The sequence below is a fragment of the Macrobrachium nipponense genome, chromosome 8 (genome assembly GCF_015104395.2).
Source record: "Macrobrachium nipponense isolate FS-2020 chromosome 8, ASM1510439v2, whole genome shotgun sequence".
Classification (NCBI taxonomy): Eukaryota; Metazoa; Arthropoda; class Malacostraca; order Decapoda; family Palaemonidae; genus Macrobrachium; species Macrobrachium nipponense.
This window is the reverse complement of record NC_087203.1, coordinates 45844266-45866765: the sequence shown is the minus strand read 5'-3', so window position 1 is coordinate 45866765 and position 22500 is coordinate 45844266. Positions and strand designations below refer to the sequence as shown.

The 22500-nt window shown below is 41.5% G+C and overlaps 1 protein-coding gene across 1 annotated transcript in view; it reads right to left on the bottom strand.

The window, feature by feature from the left end:
• The window catches only part of LOC135222740 (A disintegrin and metalloproteinase with thrombospondin motifs 7-like), a 295212-nt gene that overhangs the window by 24938 nt on the left and 247774 nt on the right, over nt 1-22500 (bottom strand). The window contains 6 exon segments of the mRNA XM_064260979.1: nt 1469-1615; nt 6654-6803; nt 7977-8101; nt 12190-12279; nt 13150-13277; nt 13280-13405. Coding sequence (XP_064117049.1) covers nt 1469-1615; nt 6654-6803; nt 7977-8101; nt 12190-12279; nt 13150-13277; nt 13280-13405 — 766 coding nt within the window.

Genomic DNA, 22500 nt, shown 5'->3' with positions numbered 1-22500 from the left:
GCACCGGTTGCCGGATTTTGCAAGCAAGCTCCTGCAAGCAGCACTATACTCTGTTTTTTTTCCATCTGTCCACCAGCGTGGTGTTTGTTTTGCGTATGGTACACTGCGTCCGGCTTTAGATAGTTTACATTCATCTTACATTCAACAATAATAATAACCTTATTTTGAATATTAACGGTGTAATTCGCATACTGTAAATTATTAAAACACTTTTCAGTTGCAAATGTACACCCAGATATCCTTTTATTTACCTAAAACTTACACATAGCGTAACTATTTAAAGCCCGGGACGCAGTGTTACCATGCGAAAACACCACAAGCGGATGGACAGATGGAAAAAAAACAAAGTATAGTTTGACGCATTCAGGAGGATGTGTCAACTCGCGGGCAAAGGATGCGAGGGGGTTAAAATTCAAGGCCAGGATTCGTCCGTCGGAAAAGAGAAGGAGACTGCTCTTCGTTTCCTTCTCGCACGAAATTCTTCTCACTTGGGGGAGGAGGAGGAGGAGGAGGAGGAGGGAGGAGGGGGAGGTGGCATTTTGCTGCTCGTGAACCTCGAAATTCCGAGAATGCAATGATGGTGCAGCTTGGAATACGAATACTACTTTGTATGGTGTGTTTGTGTGTTGTGTGTGAGAGAGAGAGAGAGAGAGAGAGAGAGAGAGAGTATACGCAGGGTACATGCAATATTAATAATTACTTTTTTACGTCAAAATAACAAACTGCAGAAATGTGGAGAGCTGAAAGTGAAAGACTTTCTGTTATTATTCAGTACCAAGATATCTAGTATTATTTTCATACAATTTTCGATTTCCATTTGAGCAACAGATAGTGTGTGTAGTGTCCGGTGTAGTGTATAGTGTCCCGCAAGCATCATAACTTGCTGATTTAAGTGGGGTATGATGCTCAGGTAATGTAGTAATATTTACAGAATTTATGATAACGTACATAAGTGACATGATTTTAACTTACCTTACATTAGGTAGGCAATGAAATTGACTCATGAAATTCTTACTTTCAATCATATCTTGGCAAAGGTTTATTGTGATATAAACAATAACAAATTTTTTAATCAAATGTATGTGATTTGTAGTATTCGTCTTTTCTCAGGCAATAGGATTTTAAAAAAACAGTCAAGACAAAAGACTAACAGAAACGAAGACTTTTTTTTTTTTTTTTTTTTTTTTTTTTTTTTTTATTTATCATTACCGAAAATGGACCGTTTTCTTAAGACGACAACAACACAAACAAGGAAAACAATCACACACACACAAACAAACTAAATACTCACCGTTTTCTCAAGACAACAACACAAACAAGGAAAACAAACACAAGGATAAAACAAACAAACAAAAACTATCCACCGTTTGCTCAAGACAGCAACACAAAGAAAAGAAAACGAGTAAACAAACAAACAAGTAAAAAGAAAAAAACGCAGCAAAACAAACAAACAAGCAGTGCTACTCACTCGAGGAAGTGGGTGATCTCCTGCCGGGAGCAGTTGGACCAGGTCACGGGGATGGGCTCCGAGGTCAGGTGAGGTGACATCACGTGCTGGCTGACCCCGTACTGGCTCTCGCATCCGTTCTGGGGCCCGTCGTGGTTCATGCCGAAGCTGGACGAATAGACGGATTAATATTTGTAATTTATTCGCCCAACGATGGAATAAATGGTTTAATTTATTCATTTATTCGCCCAACGATGTATTATTATTATTATTATTATTATTATTATTATTATTATTATTATTATATTATTATTATTATTATTCTGTTGAATAAAATGGCAGAATTCTGCAAATTAATCTTATACATTATCTTTTCTATTTTTTTCTTAAACTAAAAAATAGAAAAGTTTTAATCTTATATATTATTTTATTATAACAAATAAATATAAAAGTTTAACTCTTTTATATTATCTTTTCTATTTTTTCTTATAATAAAATGATCAAGAGGGTCTTCTTCCAAATTATTATTATATTATTATTATTATTATTATTATTATTATTATTATTATAGAAGCGAATTGTAAGGAAAATAGAAAAAACAATATATAAAATCAACTCGCTTAATTCTGCCATTCTTTTTAACAGTATTTGCCTAAAAGAGGGTCTTCTACGAAAATATTATTATTTATTATTATTATTATTTATTTATTTTTTTTTTTTTTTTTTTTTTTTTTTTTTTTTTATTTTTTTTTTTTTTTTTTTTTTTTTTTTTTTTTTCTCTATCACAGTCCTACAATTCGACTGGGTTGTATTTATAGTGTGGGGTTCCGGGTTGCATCCTGCCTCCTTAGAGTCCATCACTTTTCTTACTATGTGTGCCGTTTTCTAGGATCACACTCTTCTGCATGAGTCCTGGAGCTACTTCAGCCTCTAGTTTTTCTAGATTCCTTTTCAGGGATCTTGGGATCGTGCCTAGTGCTCCTATGATTATGGGTACGATTTCCACTGGCATATCCATATCCTTCCTTATTTCTATTTTCAGATCTTGATACTTATCCATTTTTTCCCCTCTCTTTCTCTTCTTCAACTCTGGTGTCCCATGGTATTGCGACATCAATGAGTGATACTTTCTTCTTGACTTTGTCAATCACGTCACGTCTGGTCTGTTTGCACGTATCACCCTATCCGTTCTGATACCATAGTCCCCAGAGGATCTTGCCTGATCGTTTTCTATCACTCCCTCAGGTTGGTGCTCGTACCACTTATTACTGGCAAGGTAGCTGATGTTTCTTGCACAGGCTCCAGTGGAGGACTTTTGCCACTGAATCATGCCTCTTTTTGTACTGGTTCTGTGCAAGTGCCGAGCATTCACTTGCTATGTGGTTTATGGTTTCATTTTTCGTATTGCACTTCCTACATATGGGAGAGATGTTATTTCCATCTATCGTTCTTTGAACATATCTGGTTCTTAGGGCCTGATCTTGTGCCGCTGTTATCATTCCTTCAGTTTCCTTCTTTAGCTCTCCCCTCTGTAGCCATTGCCAATTGTCATCGCTGGCTAGTTCTTTAGTCTCTCATGTATTGTCCGTGCATTGGTTTGTTGTGCTAGTCCTCTGTTTCTGTCTGTCTTTCTCCTGTCTCTGTATATTTCTGGGTCTTCGTCTACTTTTATTAGTCCTTCTTCCCATGCACTCTTTAGCCACTCGTCTTCACTGGTTTTCAGATATTGCCCCCAGTGCTCTGTTCTCAATGTTGACGCAGTCCTCTATACTTAGTAGTCCTCTCCCTCCTTCCTTTCGTGTTATGTATAGTCTGTCCGTATTTGCTCTTGGGTGTAGTGCTTTGTGTATTGTCATATGTTTCCTGGTTTTCTGATCTATGCTGCGGAGTTCTGCCTTCGTCCATTCCACTATTCCTGCGCTGTATCTGATTACTGGCACTGCCCATGTGTTTATGGCTTTTATCATATTTCCTCCATTGGTTTTGACTTGAGTATCGCCTTGAGTCTCTGCATATATTCTTCCTGATCGTGTCCTTCATCTCTTGGTGTTTTATATCCCCTCCTTCCATTATTCCCAGGTATTTGTATCCTGTCTCATCTATGTGTTTGATGTTGCTCCCATCTGGTAGCTTTATCCCTTCAGTTCTCGTTACTTTGCCTTTTTGTATGTTGACTAAGGCGCATTTTTCTATTCCAAACTCCATCCTGATGTCCCCAGATACAATCCTTACAGTCTGGATTAGGGTATCTATTTCCTTGATGCTCTTACCATACAGCTTGATGTCGTCCATGAACATCAGATGGTTGATTCTGTTGCCTCTTTTCTTGAGTTGGTAGCCGGCATCCATCTTCTGTAGTACTTTGTCATGGGAATCATGGGCTACTACGAAGAGTAGTGGGGACAGTGAGTCGCCCTGGAAGATCCCTCTCCTGATATTAACCTCTGCTAGTCTTATTCCAGAGCTTGTAAGTATTGTATTCCAGTTGGCGCATTGTATTTTTGAGAAGCTGATGGTGTTTTCCTCTGCCCCATATATTTTCAGGCATTCTATTAGCCATGTGTGTGGTATCATGTCGAAGGCTTTCTTATAGTCTATCCATGCCATGCTTAGGTGGTTTTCCTTTCTCCTACTGTTCTTCATTACCATTTTGTCTATCAGAGCTGGTCTTTTGTGCCCCTACACTTCCTTCTGCAGCCTTTCTGTTGGTGGGGATGGTGTTTGTCTCCTCTAGGTAGTTATATAGCCTTTCACTGATGATACCTGTTATAACTTCCACATTATTGGTAGGCAGGTGATAGGCCTGTAGTTACTGGCTATATTTCCCTTACTCTTGTCTTTTTGTACTAAGGATGTTCTTCCTGTGGTCATCCATTTGGGTGCTTGATGATTTGAGATACAATGCTGGAGTTGTTCTGCTATTCGTGGGTGTAGGGCCTTGAAGTTTTTGAGCCAGTATCCATGGACTTCCATCGGGACCTGGGGCTTTTCCAGTTTGGCATTTTCTTTAGTTGGTGTCTGACTGGTGTCTGTCGTGATCTCTGTGAATCTTTGTTTTATTCTCCCTGTTTCTTCTTCCTTGACTTCCTGGAGCCATGTTGCATGTTGTTGTGTGATACCGGATTGCTCCATATGTTTTTCCCATTAGTCTCTTACTTGGTTCGGCTTCAGGAATTTCTGGGTGGTTGTCTTCCCCTCTTAGTTGGCTGTACAGTCTTTTCTTTGGTTGGTTCCGAATAGTTTGTTCTGTTGGTATCCCTTATTCCTGTTCGTGTACCGTTGGATCTTATGTGCTTTGGCCTTAAGCCTCTGTTTTACGTCTTCTATTGTGTTGTTTAGTCCCCTCTCTTGTACTTTGTATTTCTCGTTGAGTTCCTCCCTTGTTTTCTTGCTTCTTAGCCTTTTTTCTGCCATCTCTTTCAGTTTACTCAAGTCAGATCTCATCACCATGATTTGCTTTTCCAGGCGCCTTTTCCAAGGAGGTTGCTGTTTTGGTTTCTGTGGGTTGGTTGTTCCTGGTGGTGTTGGTGTTCGAATCCCCATCAGTTCTGCTACTAATCTTGCTCCTGCATATGTCAAGTTATTTATTTCGTGATACTGGTGGTGTGTATTATGCCCATTATTTCATTGGACCATCACTTGTTTTCTCCCTTAATTTCTTGGTGTTGTAGGCTTTCATGGAGGGGATCTTTGTTCTCTCTGTATCTGGCTCCATCCATTGTCTAATCTTTTCTACCCATTCCGTCCTCTCTGTTACTTCGTCGGTGTTTCTTCGTGTGTCGTTGTTTGATACCTCATCATCCCTGTCGTCTTCTGTGGCATCGTCTCTCAGTTCGTCTTCGTGTAATTCGTTGTCGTGTGACATTTCCCTTTCCAGTTCTTCTCTTTCTGTTGGGGTGGAGAAGCCAGTTCTTTTTCTTTATGTTCATTACTTTGGTCTGCCAGCCTCTGCTCTGTTTGGGGGGTGTTATTCCTCTCATTCCAGATGTTGACCAATCTTCTTCTATATCCTCTCACCGTCGGGTTGCTTCTGATGTAGCATCTCCATATTTCCTTATTTTCTTCTTTTGTCCATTTCTTCCTTTTTGCCTCTGTAGCTCCAATCTCAGGCTGTTGATTACTCTCGATGTGGTGATCAGTTGCTGGATGACGACCTCCAAGTACCTGACCGTCTTCCCCTTCAATTGGGTTGAATACCTGGTTGCCGGACGAAGCTCCTCTGTTGCCAGAGGTTCCATTTACGTCGTTGTCGTTTATTCCTTCATTTCTTTCCATCATTGCTGAGTTTTGCTATTTAACCCATAGCTGGACCCTACCCCATCAGGATAGGTACTCATTTACAGCTGAGTAGACTGAGGAAATTATGGTAAAGATCCTTTCCCAAGGAATCAACGCCGAGGAGAGCGGTCACCCATCCAACGACTGACCAGCCCCAATGTTGCTTAACTTCACTTAAGTCTATTGACGACCTAACCCACTCCTCCACGGCGCCACATTATTATTATTATTATTATTCATTATTATTATTATTATTAATTATTTATTATTAATTATTAGTTCTTATTATTATTATTATTATTATTATTCAGAAGATGAACCCATATTCGTATGGAACAAGCCTGCCTATACAGGGGCCACTGGCATGAAATTCAAGCTTCCAAAGAATATTTTGGTGTTCATTCGAACTAAGTTACAGAAAGAAGAAATCACTCATTAAAAACAAAAACTAACAAACTAATAAATAAATAGATAAAAATGTATGCAAGTAATTCTATTCAAATGTAAAGAGAATGAAATGTAATATAACCATTTGAGACACAGCAGCTCAAGAAAGCAATAACAGACAAAAAGAACAATGGAGTTTTCTGTATAACGTATCATGCTGTAAGAAACTCTCAGCCTGCGTTGGGTGCCAGAAGCACGATCATGACTAACTTTATAACTTTAACCTTAACTAAAATCAAAACTATTGAGGCTAGAAGGCTGCAATGTGGCATGTTTGATGATTGGAGGGTGGATGATCAACACACCAATTTGCAGCCCTCTAGCCTCAGTAGTTTCTAAGATCTGAGGGCGGACAGAAAAAGTGCGGACGGACGGACAAATAGCCATCTCGATAGTTTTCTTTGACAGAAGACTGGAAAAATATAAATCGAGAAAAAATAAAACTATGATGGAAACCTGAGTAATTAAGTCATTTACTTACTTGTGGCCCAGTTCATGCGCTATGGTGTAGGCGATCTGGAGACCCGTGTCCTCATTGACATTGCAAGAGCGAAGGGGCTGACACATGCCCGCGATCTCCGCGACGCCAAGAGTTGAGCACCTCTCAGTCATCTTGCTGCAGATGTTATACCTTAGGAGAGACAAGAGGTGGCTTTAGAGGGGGAAATCATAAGAGAATTCCACGTAGGAAGGTAGTGTCGTCAGTGCACCTCATGCTGTTACAGTAGGTATTACCTGAGGTTCTTTGCAGCGTCCCTTAGGGCCTTATCTGCGACTCCTTTCATTCCTTTAACTGTACCTCCTTTCATATTCTCTTTCTTCCAACTGACTGTCCACCCTCTCCTAACAATTGATTCATAGCGCAACTGCTTTGAGGTTTTCCTCCTGTTACACCTTCCAAACCTTTCCCACTGTCAATTTCCGTACCAGCGCTGAATGACCTCGTAGGTCCCAGCGCTTGGCTTTTCATCTAAATTCTATATTCTATTCATTTCCATCCAAAAGAGAATCGTTTGCCGGCGTACATCGTGTCAGTGTATTAATATATGACTATACATATTATATTATACACTTGCTAGGATTACCAACGGGATAATACAAGTGAATGAACAGGGTAGTATACATAGTAGGTGCTAATTCATAAAAATCTTTCACGCTTATTCAAACACATCACAAAATAAGAAGCACATCTCAAATCGGAAGATATTTCCTTTCATCTCTCACTGTCAGATTGCTATCTCAGATGAACATTCACATAAAAAAAACACACAATTATTCTTGCATAAACGACATTACAACAACTGCAGTCCTAAAGTTAATAACATCCAAAAATGCACCAAGTAAATGAGTTTTTTTTTTTAATGGCAGTTAACTCTGAAACTCCTCACTCTTGAGAGTATGCATGAATAATCTTAAATTAGCATTTATCAGGAAGGGGAAGCAAGCAGGCTTGGAGGAGGGGTAGGACTTGAGAAGGAGGTGGGGAGGGGAGGGGGGTTGGTGGTGAGAACTAGGTCATGGAATAAGCAGACAGTGAGGAGGTCAAGAATAAACGGAAAATAACTAAAGGATAGGAAACACGCACTTAATCTAGCTGTGCCTAAGGATGGCTTTTTTCTTCTTCTATCCTTTGTGATAAGAATAGACGTCTAACAACGGCTAGCCTAAAGAAACCTCGCTTTCCTCACGTGAGAGAGAGAGAGAGAGAGAGAGAGTCTAAGAATCCTTGATAATCAGTTAATGCTAACTGATTATTATTATACCAACATCAGAAAAAGCATTGAAACAGCATCCGCCAACTCACCTTGTGATAAGCACTGCCACGTCGTGGTGATAAGGGTGAGTCTCGTTGCCTGGGTTAATCATCTGCTGCCAGGTGCAGAAGCTCCTGAGGGTGTTGTCGGCGTTGTGGCTGATGTCCAGCTCTTCCTGGAGAGAGAGAGAGAGAGTGAAATGGAAAAGGTGTCCAGACTTTAAATTCCCTGACTTTGAGAAAGATGTTGAGACTGAAAAGAGGTCAATTTATGAACTAAAATCAATTTTTAAAGGCCAAATTCTGAATCAATTTATGAACTGAAATAAATTATTTGCGGCCAAATTCTAAATCTGCTTAGAAACTCAAATAATTATTCAGGGCCAAATTCCAAGTCAATTTATGAAATAAAATAAATTACTTTATGACCAAATTATACACAAATTTATGGACTAAAATCAATTATAATATGGACAAATTAGACACCAATTTATGGACTAAAATCAATTATAATATGGACAAATTAGACACCAATTTATGGACTAAAATCAATTATAATATGGACAAATTATTTGCCAATTTATGAACTAAAATCAAAATGATATTTTTCCACTTATCATACGATGCAATTTCATAAGCTCTCAAATAAAGTTTCCGCCGTAATTTCCTACTTCCCTCAAAACAAGCCAGACTTTTAAACTCAAAAAATCCATAAAAAAAAATCCACAGAATAATATTCCAAAGAGGATGACGTCCTCTTTTTTCCAGTTTCTGCCCGCAAACAAAATGCAATATATCCACTCCTAACAAAACTTCACAATCTGATGACTCACGACGCCAAAATAATAAAAACCTCTTATTCATTTATTTATTTTGGCATTTTGTCTCAGGGTTATTCGCCTCGTTTATTCCTCGTCCCGTAATTAATCACCTTATCCTGAGCATCATCTCAAAGCATCCATCCGAAAGCCTTCCAGACAGATGCGTCTAATGGCGCGGTCGTTAAAAAGCACCGTAAACAATAGGCCACAATGGAGACACAATAATCGGCGTGATTAAGCGCGATGATTCTGCAAAAAGCCACAAGTGGCACTATCACACACCATTGTCCTCCGCAGCCACTGCTTATTATTATTATTATCATGATACCTTGGGAGGAGGACGTCACGTACTGGACGTCCGACTTCCTTTCTCGAACTCCCGAGCGGTGATTCGGCAAAAAATAATTGCAACCTGCTGCCTCTCTGCCTTCGCTACCCAGGATGCAAAAGTCCAGAGATGTGTAGTACTAGGATTGCACTAGTTACCACTAGATAATCTAGGTGTGCTAAATATGGGATTAGTTTAAAAAAAGATTCCACGATTAGTTTTTATTCGTTTGTATGGTGTTTTTACGTTGCAAAGAACCAGTGGTTATTCAGCAACGGGACCAACGGCTTGACGTGACTTCCGAACCACGTCGAGAGTGAACTTCTATCACCAGAAATACACATCTCTAACCCCTCAGTGGGAACGCCCGAGAATCGAACTCGCGGCCACCAAGGTGGCAGGCCAGGACCATACCGATTACGCCACTGAGGTGCTTGGTTAGTTTTTAAGCTATGGCGTCTCGCTTTTTTGAAAGGAAGGTTTCGGTACCGGCTACAGTTCGAGACTATGCTACCCGGGATGGATGGTCTCTCAGTGCATAGCAGAGTTTCGAACCACCCAACGACCCATGATGAAGGTACCACTTGGAAAGGCGGTGGATGCACCACTCATTCAGCCACAGTGTTAAATGCGAGTCTGAACTCAGGCCAATCATGCCAACGCCCTGTTATTGCATGTTGCTAGGCAGCTGCAAATAGCTAAAAAAAAAAAAAAAAAAAAAACTGAAATCTACGATCTTTCTTCAGAGATTTCTGTGTAAATCAGAAGATTCTGAGCATAATTTCCCGGTTAACTATATTTCCTCTAAGACAGTTCTACAAGAATATCTGTTTGACAAACGTAAGAAAAGACAACCTCTGCGACATTTGACACGGCCAAAGGAACAACGTTCGACAGACACACTCCTCCCATCTGCTGTTGCCGCAACACGATTCTGGGCACATGAAATGTGTGACAAGGAAAAAGACCGTCTGCTAATAATATCAGAGAACCGATACCCAGCGTTGTTGTTGAACTGTATTCGGAATGAAAGGTTGAGGAGAACTTCGTTTTGCAAACATGAATACAGTTGAGTACAGTGGTGTCGTCATCACGGTCACAAGTTTCATGTCTCGAAAGTCACCGGACTTTGCGTTACCGAGGTCAGACGATCCCGAGAGAGAGAGAGAGAGAGAGAGAGAGAGAGAGAGAGAGAGAGAGAAGATTAATTGTCAGCTGTGTAATTTATCAAGATTGCAATGACGTCTCGAGGCAACTGAAGCGAACTCTTAAAAAGGTAAACAGCCTTCAATAACTTTTTTCTTGGCACTCAAGTGCCGATCGTCAAGTTAGGCACTGTGCAAAAAAAAAAAAAAAAAAAAAACAAAAAAAAAAAAAAAAAAAAAAAAAGGAAGCAAAAGCAGCCTTGTCATTCGATCAAGTGCTCGGAAACTTTACCCACAGACCTGAGAGCACCGAGCAGAGGAGAAACTTATTAATACACTTACACATACACTCACACGCAAACGCATACACGAAGGACAGACATGTACGTATAAGCATTTCCACCTCCCACCGTCCTCCAGGTTAACCACAAGTCTAATGTTGGTTAAAATAGTCTGTCTATAGCCGGTCAAGTCGTTCATCTAGACGTTAGTCACTAAGTCGTCTGTCTAACGCTGGTCGTCATCCGTCTAATGTCAAGTCGCCCATCTAAACGTTAGTCAAAGTCTTCCGCTTAACGTTGGTCAAGTCGTTCACTGGAACTGGTCCTCGTCTCAATTTTTTTTAAATAATTGCCCAAAGAAACTGCCCTGACGAATCCCGGGAAGCATTTAAACTACTGTACTATAAACATTTTTTTTCCTTACAAAATGAAACATAAATCTTACAAATTAATTTTTTTCTTCAGGTGTAGAAATAAAAATAAAATTTAACGATAGCCTCCGATTTTTCTTCTTATTTATTTTAGCACGACTGTAAATCACGACTGTGAATCAAAGCGCTCGAACTATAATTCACTGTAACGAGTATCACCGTACACCATTACTCTTTGGACGCCGGAATTCTCTTTTTACTTCCGTGTTCCCTGTCTCCAAGGAGCATGTTTTCGTCTGTTCATTCCTATACTTCTTCTTTCCCTTGAATCTTTGTTCTTAAAAAAATATATATACCGTTGACTCATCTTTGGGCCAAAATACCCACTTTTAAAGCTGGCGTATGCCCAAGCACGTAGTACCTGTCTCCCCAAAGGCAATTTCTGTCACGTGCCCACACGGCGATACTTCATGCGAGGGCATTTTTCGCCTACCTGAGATGCCACAACAGACAGTCGCCTACAACCGAGTCATGTATTGAAATGAAGTTTGGCAGAACTGGGTCGTACCTGTTTGACAACCGCATGTTTTTGTGTCGACAGTAAAAACGACTCATCAATTGAAAGGCAAGGCCGCTGCTAACTAAGCCACACAAATTAGCCTTCCCAGGAAAAGCCTTATTAGGTACTGTGGTGCTACGGTTCCAAATTCGTTCATGAGGCTAGTACCACTTACTGGTCCACTTTAGGTGGGAGAACTATACGTAAAGCTCTAATCAACTCTCTATAGATGAGAGTACTACAGAGCTCCCAGCTCTTATTCCAACGTTGGCTATTTTATTGACTGATCTACTTAACGCTCCTGAATTAACTGGCGTCACTGCATCAAGATGTTGCTATATTATTTCTATAATCACCAGGTAGAGACCAATGGACGGCAAAGCTGGGATCGTACCGCGAACATTGTATTCTTCATCTTATATTAAAATATATAAAAACCTATGAATACTCTTAACGCGTCCAATTTTCAAGGAAAAGTGATAAGTGAGAAGGTAGAAAATATGGGAAAACACACACACACACAAACACCCAAACACACAACAACAACAACAAACAAACCAGGCTCCTTTTTCGAAAAGAGTCAAAGACTTATTTAATCAGTTAAAAACACAAGCACTCAAAGAAAACATATTTATATCAATAAATAAATTTTAAAAAATGCCACAATTCACCGACCCCTGCGACATACCCAGCTCTACTAAGCCTTTCAAACTGACCTGTTGTCCTTCAAGATTCGCACAAAACAAGCGGTGACCTTACCTCATACTGCGGGTCCTCTAGGAGCATGATACGGACCACGTATATGTTGACGGCGTTCCCGATGCTGGCGTCGTGGTACACGCTCGATACCTGTCGTGGACGAGAGAGATGTGACTGATTACTTGCTTGAAAAAAAAAATGACATTTTTAATTGACAGCAGTCGTTGGTTATCTTGTAATGATTAGCATAGCCGTACTACCATTAAATTTGTGTGAATGAATGAATAAATAAATGAATGAATGAATGAATGAATGAATGAATAAATGAATGAATGAATGATAAATAAGATAAAATAAAAAAGAATAAAGAAAAAATTCGACGAAGTTTCTTCGGCGTAATCGAGTTGTGTATAGTGTATAATGCTGTATGAGCCGTGACCCATGAAGCTGTCGGCCATGGCCCGTTGGTGGCCTGTCCTATCGTACTGCCAGACGCATGATTATGGCTAAGTTTAACCTTAAGTAGACTAAAAACTACGGAGGATAGAGGACTGCAATTTGGTACGCTTGATGGTTGGAGGATGGATGATCAACAACCCAATTTGCAGCCCTCTAGCCTCGGTAGTTTCTAAGATCTGAGGGCGGACAGAAAAAGTCCATTTTCCTGTGTTTCAACGCCTTTCCCTGTCCATCCATGTAAACTGAATATGGAGATTAGGCTAAAGGCCAAGCAGTGTAACCTATAAGGTCATTCAGCTTCGAAACGGACGCACAGTAAAAGGTTTGAAGGGTATAACAGGAGGAAAACCTCAAAGCAGTCGCACTACGAATCAACTATTAGGAGACGGTGGACAGAAAGAAACTATGAACGGAGGTAGAGTAAAAGGAACGAAAGGGGGTTAAGCAGTTAGGGGTCTGAGAATGTCTACAGTGTACAGCGTGAGGTGCACTGACGGCACTACTACACGCCCCCTAACGGGGCGGGGTGTCCATCCATCTCTTGGGGATTTCGCCTCTTACCATATTCATGACGGTCAGGATGTAGGTGGTGATGTCTTCATTGGAGTAGTAGTCGACCATCTTCTTGTCGGCGACCACCGTCACTTCCACGTTCCTCTCGACGCTGACGCTCCTCTTCGTCCTCCTACTCGACGTCCAGACCCGTTCCCCTCCTCCTCCTCCTCCTCCTCGGCCTCGACGTCCTCCACGTCTCTGCTGCTACGTCGCGTCTCTCTCTCCCACCTGGCGCGGGCGAGGATGCCTTCCTTGTAGGATTCTGGGAGGAAGGATCGAAGGGCATGATTAATCACTCGCTAAACACAAGGTGTCGTCAATATTCAATATTACACACACACACACACACACACAACGAAAAGGTGTATAATTAACGAAAAAAAATAATGACTCCTTGAATAATTAATGGGTGTTATAAGGAATGGTTACTACCAAAGTCAAATGAAAGAATGAAGTCTAAAATATAAATCTACCTCCCTACCTATATAATATATATCTATATATATATATATATATATATATATATATATGTGTGTGTGTGTGTGTGTGTGTGTGTGTGTGTGTGTGTGTGTGTGTGTGTGTGTGTCGTGTGTGTGTCTTTTTACTGTAATACAACAGTATAATATGAAAATAAAAGGCTCATAAAACACTATTTTAACGTTGCAACCATATATTTCAGGCACTTCCTTCTGTGATATATATATATATATATATATTTCAAATGTTTTAAAGGATATTTCAAACTTCCCATCAACTCGAAACTTGGAATCAATCTATTTCCTCGTCCTAATTGATTAAGTAGAAAAATCATGGGGGTATTTCCTGTTTGTTAACCAATTTGAGAACCATTACTTTCATCCCGAGAAGTACCATTTCCTCCTCCATGCTAATCACACGAGAAACATCCCTCTCATCCTGATATCTCTGACAGCGTCCAAAAAGCCACTCCTCTTTCCCGCCTCGGACGCTGTCAATACCCGACCACCAAATACCTTGCTTGAATCGCCTGCTCCATTTGGCTCCCTCATGCATATGGAGCAGCGTGTCCTCGGGGGTAGGAGCAAAAATCTCGAGAAGCAGAGTTTCTCTCTCCTAAAAGAGAGAGAGAGAGAGAGAGAGAGAGAGAGAGAGAGAGAGACAGGTCCTAAGGAATGCTATCTGCCTTGTCATGTAACGGGGTGAATCGGTTATGGATAAAGTTATACATGTTTTTGTTTTAATTATTTTTTTTTTGTCTTCTTGATGACCTGGCTCGCTCGACGGACATAACAACATACGTACTACTAGTTTTTATATCTTATCTTCCTTTCCCTGATGCAAAGTGGTCGCTCAGTCTTATTCATGAACGTCTTTTGATGGAAACCGAGAAAAAAAAGAAGAAAAAGTCTACTTTCCTTTTAGTGACAACTGAGAATGCAGAAAGTATTCACCTTTCTCTTGAATGAAAACCTGTTCCATTCTCCGTATTAGCTTTCGACAAGAACAAATAAAACAACCCAAATTTTCGTGTTATTTCGTTCTGTGTACAAATTGTTTATGTTCCTATAGATTTTTCATTTGATTTATATAGATATTTTGCCATTATGCCAAGCACTCGGGCAACTGTGGCCATTGAAAGCTGAAACGGAAATTGACAGGAAAAGGTTTGCAAGGCGTAACAGGAGGAAAACCTCAAAGCAGTTGCACTATGAATCAACTGTTAGGAGAGAGTCGACAGTAAGATGGAAGAAAGAGAGTACGAACGGACGTACGTTAAAGGAATGAAAATAGTTGTAGCTAGGGGCGCCGAAAAAAAAGAACCTTAAGTAATGCCTTGCCTTAAGTAATGCTGCAAAGAACCTTAAGTATTGCCTTGCCTACATTGCACCGAATGAGGTGCACTGACGGCACTAGCCCTCCTACGGGATGTTCCTGCAGACAACTTGAAACTTCAAAGCTTCAAGAGAAGACGCAATGCATAATATACTCTAATGCTGCACCTAATGCATTTTAAATACATTTTTATATATTTATGAATCTATTTACTTCATGTTTTCCTTTTCAGTAAGTGAGATCTCTTCTTTCTGTATTTTCCCTCTACCTTCTCTTACTTCCTCGTGAACTTCAAATTCTCTGGAAGCTTGAATTCCAAGTCAGTGGCTTCTTTGGTGGGCTTGTTCCATGTGAACAGAGTTCTTCTCATTAATTAACCACTATTAACAAACTAACTTACTTTCTCGCTTCCTTAAATATATCTGTTAGTTTCCACGACGTCTGTCATCTTTTGCCAAGGAAGTATAAGAAACGTATATGATCTAGTGACCTGTCTAAGGTAATGATTCTAAATAAAACTCTTACGAACACCTACGAAACCGAAAAAAAGAAATATGGATAAAATTACTAAAAACGTTTGAAATAAACTGAAAATAAAACAATTATTATTATTATTCGTTTTTTTTGGCTATCACAGTCCTCCAATTCGACTGCGTGGTATTCATAGTGTGGGGTTCCGGGTTGCATCCTGCCTCCTTAAGAGTCCATCACTTTTCTTACTATGTGCGCCGTTTCTAGGGTCACACTCTTCTGCATGAGTCCTGGAGCTACTTCAGCATTTAGTTTTTCTAGATTCCTTTTCAGGGATCTTGGGGGTCGTGCCTCCTAGGTGTTCCTATGATTATGGGTACAATTTCCACTGGCATATCCCATATCCTTCTTAATTTCCTAATTTTTCAGGTCTTTGTATAACATATCCATTTTTTTTCCCCTCTCTTTTCCTCTTCAACTCTGGTGTCCCATGGTATTGCGACATCAATGAGTGATACTTTCTTCATACGGAACAAGCCCACCACAAGGGCCATTGACTTGAAAATGTTATTGTTATAATACAATTAAGTTTGTTCATACTTACCTGGCAGATAATATATATAGCTGTATTTTCTGAAGTCCGACAGAATTTAAAAATTCGCGGCACACGCAGGGGTGGGCGGCCAGGTGGTAGTACCCATTCCCGCCGCTGGGGAGGCGGATATCAGGAACTATTCCCATTTTTATAGTTCTATTTTTATTTTATCAGTGCCACTGTCTCCTGAGGGGTGGGGGGAGGTGGGTGGGCACTTTAATTATATATATCTGCCAGGTAAGTATGAACAAACTTAATTGTATTATAACAATAACATTTTGTTCATGAAACTTACCTGACAGATATATATATAGCTGAATCCCACCTTCGGATGGTGGAAGAGACAGAATAGGATTTTTGGGAAACTAAATTAAGTAGATGATATACATCTTGGTTCTGACCTGTTAGCTAGCCGACTTCGTGATTACTGTCACCAAGTCTGCTTCTTGCGTTACTAGAGTTGCCAGCGAGGTAGAGACCTGTAATGCTGGTGCGCTCTAGATGATCTGTCAACGGGGGCGTGACCACAATGTGACTAGACATATGACCATACTTTTGAGGGCACCGAAGCTAAAACCACCACCTGACCTAACCTATCAAAGTTAGTTCCATAACTTCTAGGCTAAAGAAAAGGAACGCGCCTCAAGCGACCAACCCTTCAAAGTTAAAAGCACACCTATCCCTTTTCTATAGGATAGGATTCGTGTTGCTTCTTGCACCCAATAATATATCTACGGATATGTATGGTCCTAGCGACTTACGGATCTGAATGCGTCTTCACATCCCGTCGGGAGTGTGAAGCGAACACAGAGTTGCTTCGCTAAAGCGTGGCACTCAGGGATGTTACTGAGTGTCATGCTCTGTGAAATGCTTCCGAGGCCGCGCCCCTCACCTCTTGAGCATTATATTAAGAAAAAAAATCTCAAATGCTTTATGCAAACATAATGAATGAGACCTCTTAAAAGAACTCCTTGGCTATAATGCCAGGGTGTTCTTGGACATGAACCAGTCTGGTCTTTTTACGGAACACCGCAGATTGTCCGGGAGTGTGAAGCGAACCCAGAGTTGCTTCGCAAAAGCGTGGCACTCAGGATGTTACTGAGTGTCATGCTCTGTTGAAATGCTTCCGAGGCCGCGCCCTCACCTCTTGAGCATTGATATTAAGAAAAAATCTCAAATCTTTATGCAAACATAATGAATGAGACCTCTTAAAAGAACTCCTTGGCTATCATGCCAGGGTGTTCTTGGACATGAACTAGTCTGGTCTTTTTACGGAACACCGCAGATTGTCTGTTGACCTTGACTTTCTATAGTTTTATCAAGATAAAACTTGAGAGACCCTACAGGGCACAGGACTCTCTAATGCCCTTGCCCAATAATTTGTGCCATAACCCTTGGTCTCCAAGCCTTCGGGTCAATGGTCAGACAGGTTTTCTGTTCTTATCAAGAACGGAAGGCTTAGCGGACAGACCGCATTATGTCCTTTAAAGCCAAAACCTCTGATGATGGCTAAAACCTCACTAAACCCTCCTTGCCGTGGCTAGAGCGGTTAGAATATTAGCCTTTCTGGTCACGTGTATTAAGTTCGCAGAAAGGATAGGTTCGAAATGCTTTTGGCATCAGAAACTCAGACTACGTCTAAGTTCCATGCCGGAACCTTTTGATCCAGAGAATACAAGATCTCCACAGACCTCAAAGATCGTGAAGCTTTGTTTTTTTGTTTGACAGAACCGAATCTCTGAGCCTAGAGGCCGTCAAACAACATATTTGCATATTCTACAACAGTTAGGACTTCTATCTTACTCATACTTCATACGGAAAGATAGAACCATAACGAAATTCACAGAGGTCGAGGTGGAGGAACAGTCATTTCCCTTCACTATCTCCAGAAACGGCCCCCTCCGATTGAAACTGAAAAAAATAGGCAGCACTGCTTTGCCTTGGCCAAGAGACTGCCATAAATCTTGAAGATCTTATCGCTTCTCGATAGTCTGAACGCTTTCAGACTCAGAGAGGAGAGATATTAGATACTTCACTAAGTGACGATGTTTGATTACACCGAATTCTCTCGGGAAGGTTTCTTTGGACAATCTCTGAATTACCTGACCTCTGTGAATCCAACCTCCTAGAGGCCAACATGTGGCGACTAAAGCTAATCCTCTAGGATCATGAATAAGGGAACAACTTAAGAGGAAGCTCCTTCGTCTTCAATATTACGAAAAACTTAACGAAAGACTCCCTCAGTCTCTCCTCACTTTCGACCATACTTCTAAGTGAGGATTACTCAGACGTCAGTAGTTGTTGCCTTCGATCGAGAAGCCCCACACGGACGTGCACTAGATTAACGAACCTATTGAGGATCGTTACGTTCCGTGCCCAAGCCCATAACCAATTCTCTCTTCTCGAGCTATGAGAGAGCTGAGAAATTATCCGAGATGATTTGGGCCACTCGATCCAACCTCTCACCCTTCGAGGAACTGGAAAGCCGGACTTAATTTGAATTTGGCTTCCAATTCTTTCAGACAATGTGCCAGAACATCTGTTCTCTGTTCGGATGTCTGGCACCCTCTCGCTATCACCTGAGGTGATCCTCAAGCCGTTGAGAGAAAATTAGAATTACAAGATCTTTGATGTTATTCCAATTTCTTCGTGAGGAAAATTTGATGTAGAGGTCTGAATTGCTGTTTATTCAGGGAAAACAAGCTCTCCAGCGAGGAAATGGTCCCCAGCAAACTCATCCATTCCCTCACTCAGCTGCTTCCTTCCCTAAATAAGGCTGCGCTTTGCATAAGCAGGAGAGCATTATTATAGTGCTATGCCGCGGTAGATTCGTACAGAATGTTACCGTGCGGTAAACCCGCACCCTAACAAGTATAAGAGATATCTTGTTGAAATTTTCTAAGTAAACGGCAGGTATGATCATTCAAGATTACTAGAAATTTCCTCAACCCGAGGCTAAAATCCATGATTGTAGGGCAAAGAGACGGTTTATTAAGCCATTCCCGCAATAGGGAGAGGACGTTAACAACCGCGCCCATGACACCGAGCTAGCCGGTACTGCGTAGATCACAGTAACAGCAGCCTTCGATCATCGTCTCGCACTATATGCCTGAGTTACCAGCTACTCCTTTTACGAAGGGATAGGTATGAAATTATCGAGCCAAAGGAAACTCTCAAGCAGGCATATTTAAACGAAACAAAATTCGCTAAATACAGAAGCTGAGTTGATGTTTGCAGTTCAATTAGAATACTTCTCGGTCTTCTAAGTCGCAATCCGTAGAATAACTAGGATATGGTGCGGCCTACCCCTCGGGGACAATTCAACTGCTTAGTAGAATCATCGTTCGCGAGGTTAATATACGTAGTATATTTATAGTATTCTGAACAACGATCCTCCATCCTAAATTCTTTCCTTAAAGAAAACAAAACAAAAAATAAGGATTGGAGATCGACCACCTTCGATCTCTATCAAAAAGAGTGAAGGAGAAGTCTTCCTCGAAGAAAGCTTCAATGGAGAACAGAATACTATCTGCCTGAGTTGCCAGCTACTCCCTTTACTAAGGAATAGGTATGATATTATCGAGCAAAAGGAAACTCTCAAGCAGGCCTATTTAAACGAAACAGAATTCGCTAAATACAGAAGCTGAGTTGGTGTTGTCGTAACAATACCTGAAGAGTTGTTCTTACTCCGAAAACTCTTGGAAGGTTGAAGGGAGTGTCAAATAAATACATTAGAACAACAGTTCTTTCGGCTTCTATCCGCAGAGGTAAACTACGATATGCGTATATGACTCGACCCATGCGTTAGCAAAATGACGCAAAGATAAACTACGTAAGTATTGTAGTAATTTGAACATCGAATTCTCTACTACATCTTTCCTGGACGAGGAAGAGAGAAAGAAAGGAAAACGACTGTCCACGTTCGGTTCTGAAAATGAATGAGAGCTCTTCCGAAATTTCATTTACTTATCCGCTTAAGCGATAAAATGTTATGAAGATCTTTGTCAATGAGAACTAACCCATTTACATGACAGAAAGTATCCAGGAATTCGAGCATATAGTTTTCCCCGATTCCCGCAGAAATCGAGGAAGGGGCAGGATTCCTGATTAGAGACTGGGCTTACGACAGGAAGGACCTTAATGTTCCCCTTCGGCAGCGCAATCCCGAAAGCAGAGCGAGGCGTTTTATGACACCGAAATCTGCTTACAGTTTTCCTGGAATTCATCAAGTGATGGATCTATTGAACGCTCCCTTCGTAGAAAGAAAGCGAAGTAGACATCTTGACGAGACCAAACTCCTTCCTCTACTTCGACGACGCCCTCTTGAAGAGCGTTCTTGCAGGAATCCTGCCGAACGTCTTGATGCGTAGGACGCCTATCGTTCTGAAGAACGTCCTGGCAAGTGCTCTACCGAGCGTCATGACGTGTAGGATGCCGAGCGTCTTCAAAAGCGTCCTCGCTAGCGTCCTGGCGAGCGTCCTCGCTAGCGTCCTGGCGAGCGTCCTCGCTAGCGTCCTGCCGAGCTTCCACCGAAGCGTCCTGGCGAATGTCCACAAAAGCGTCCTGCTGAGCGTCCTCAAAAGCGTGCTGGAAAGCGTCCTGCTGAGCGTCCTCAAAAGCTTCCTGCCGAGCGTCCTCAAAAGCGTCCTGGAAAGCGTCCAGCTACGAGAGTGTCTGAGCAGAGAACACCAAGTCTTCTGAACGACGTTTCAGAGAGGAACTCGTTGAGCGCCTTGATGCATGCAAGGCCCGCCAAGAGGCGTCCTGGCGAGCGACCTTGCCAACATCTCAATGTTATGACGAAACGGCGTTTTGCGTATGACATTGAATATTTTTAAGGGACGTCCTCATGCGAGTCTCCATGGAGAGCCGCACGCTGCTCCTGAAGAGTGTGAACACTAAAGGAAGACGTATGGCTTTCGTCTTCCGCAAGGTGCTTGCCGAGCGTCCTGGAGAATGTCTCTACTTATAGGACGTCGAGCACCTCCAAAAGCTTCCTCACGTCTAAATTGCCCTTCTTATGCCGACCAGAGACATAAGTTGTTTGACTGTGCAAAGCAGCTTGCCGGCCGTCAAACTTATCAGCTTGCTTTATCGAAGTAAAGCGAACGTTACATAACGTATACGGAGCGCAATGAGGAGAGGAGACGAATACTGAGTTGCTCCTCCAAAAGGTGGAATCAAGAATGTCCTTGATTACCAAATTCTTTTGGAATGCTAGCGAGGTTGAAACAGCTCTAACTTCATGAGCGTTCACTCGCAGGAGGCTCAAATCACTCTTCTGGCAAGATGAATGAACCTCCTTAATAATGTATAAGTGATATATACATGAGCGTTCACTCGCAGGAGGCTCAAATCACTCTTCTGGCAAGATGAATGAGCCTCCTTAATAATGTATACATGATGTATACATGAGCGGTCACTCGCAGGAGGCTCAAATCACTCTTCTGGCAAGATGAATGAGCCTCCTTAATAATGTATAAATGATATATACATGAGCGTTCTCGCAGGAGGCTCAAATCACTCTTCTGGCAAGATGAATGAGGCCTCCTTAAATGTCCCTTAGGAAAAGAGCCAGTGCATTCTTCTAAAAGGGAAAATGTGGTCTCTTTCTACTCTCATCCTCTCGTGACGAGAGAGAGGACGTGAAGCGTCCTCTTCTCTAAAGCTTCTTTAGGGGGCGCGAGTCCTTCCGAGAACTCCAACCCCTGTGTGGGGAGGACGCCTCTGAGGAACGGAAAGAGAAGCAATCTTTCAAGATTCGCGCACGTGCACGATCTTTAGCAGCCTGGGAAGAGTCAACAGTTCTGCCGAAGGGGACGCCAGATCGGTGGGGGATCCCCCGTAACCCTTCTTGCGGCTGTTTCGACATGCCCTCTCCCTGAGTCCTGGGAGTCCGACAGAGGTCCAGGCCTAGAGGCATTATGGGGGGCCGATCTGACGCCCCCTCACAACAACACAAGGGGCACTACACTCACAACACTGGTTGGAGAGCGAGCACTTTAGTCTAAGATTACTTGATGTAATCCTTTAGCAGACACTTATTCTAGGCTCGTAAGCCATACCACAGGGTTAGGCAAATAAAATCTACAGGAGGTTAGAAGGTTCATTATTCTAACTTCTGTTTACTGTGGAGGAAAACTCCTGATTCTAACACGCTCTAAAATGCGTAATTGAATCCTCCTTCTTCCGTAATCAGTCACACATTACACTAATTACCTTATGCAAAGAAAACATGTAAACGTCATATATACTAAGCGAGTGTCTACCGAAAGTTACGGTAGCCTCACCTTACCATGCAGACAACAAAGTCTGAAACTAGGCTAACTAGCTTCAGACATCAAATGCAATGAAAAAATTTACGATAGCGTATGCCTAGCCACAAATCCAAGTTAATAATCGAAAGAATAATTAGGATACTTAAGTGGGCTAATGAAGTTTCAAAATCCTAGGCGGAGGTCTGTAAACAGTTTGTTTAC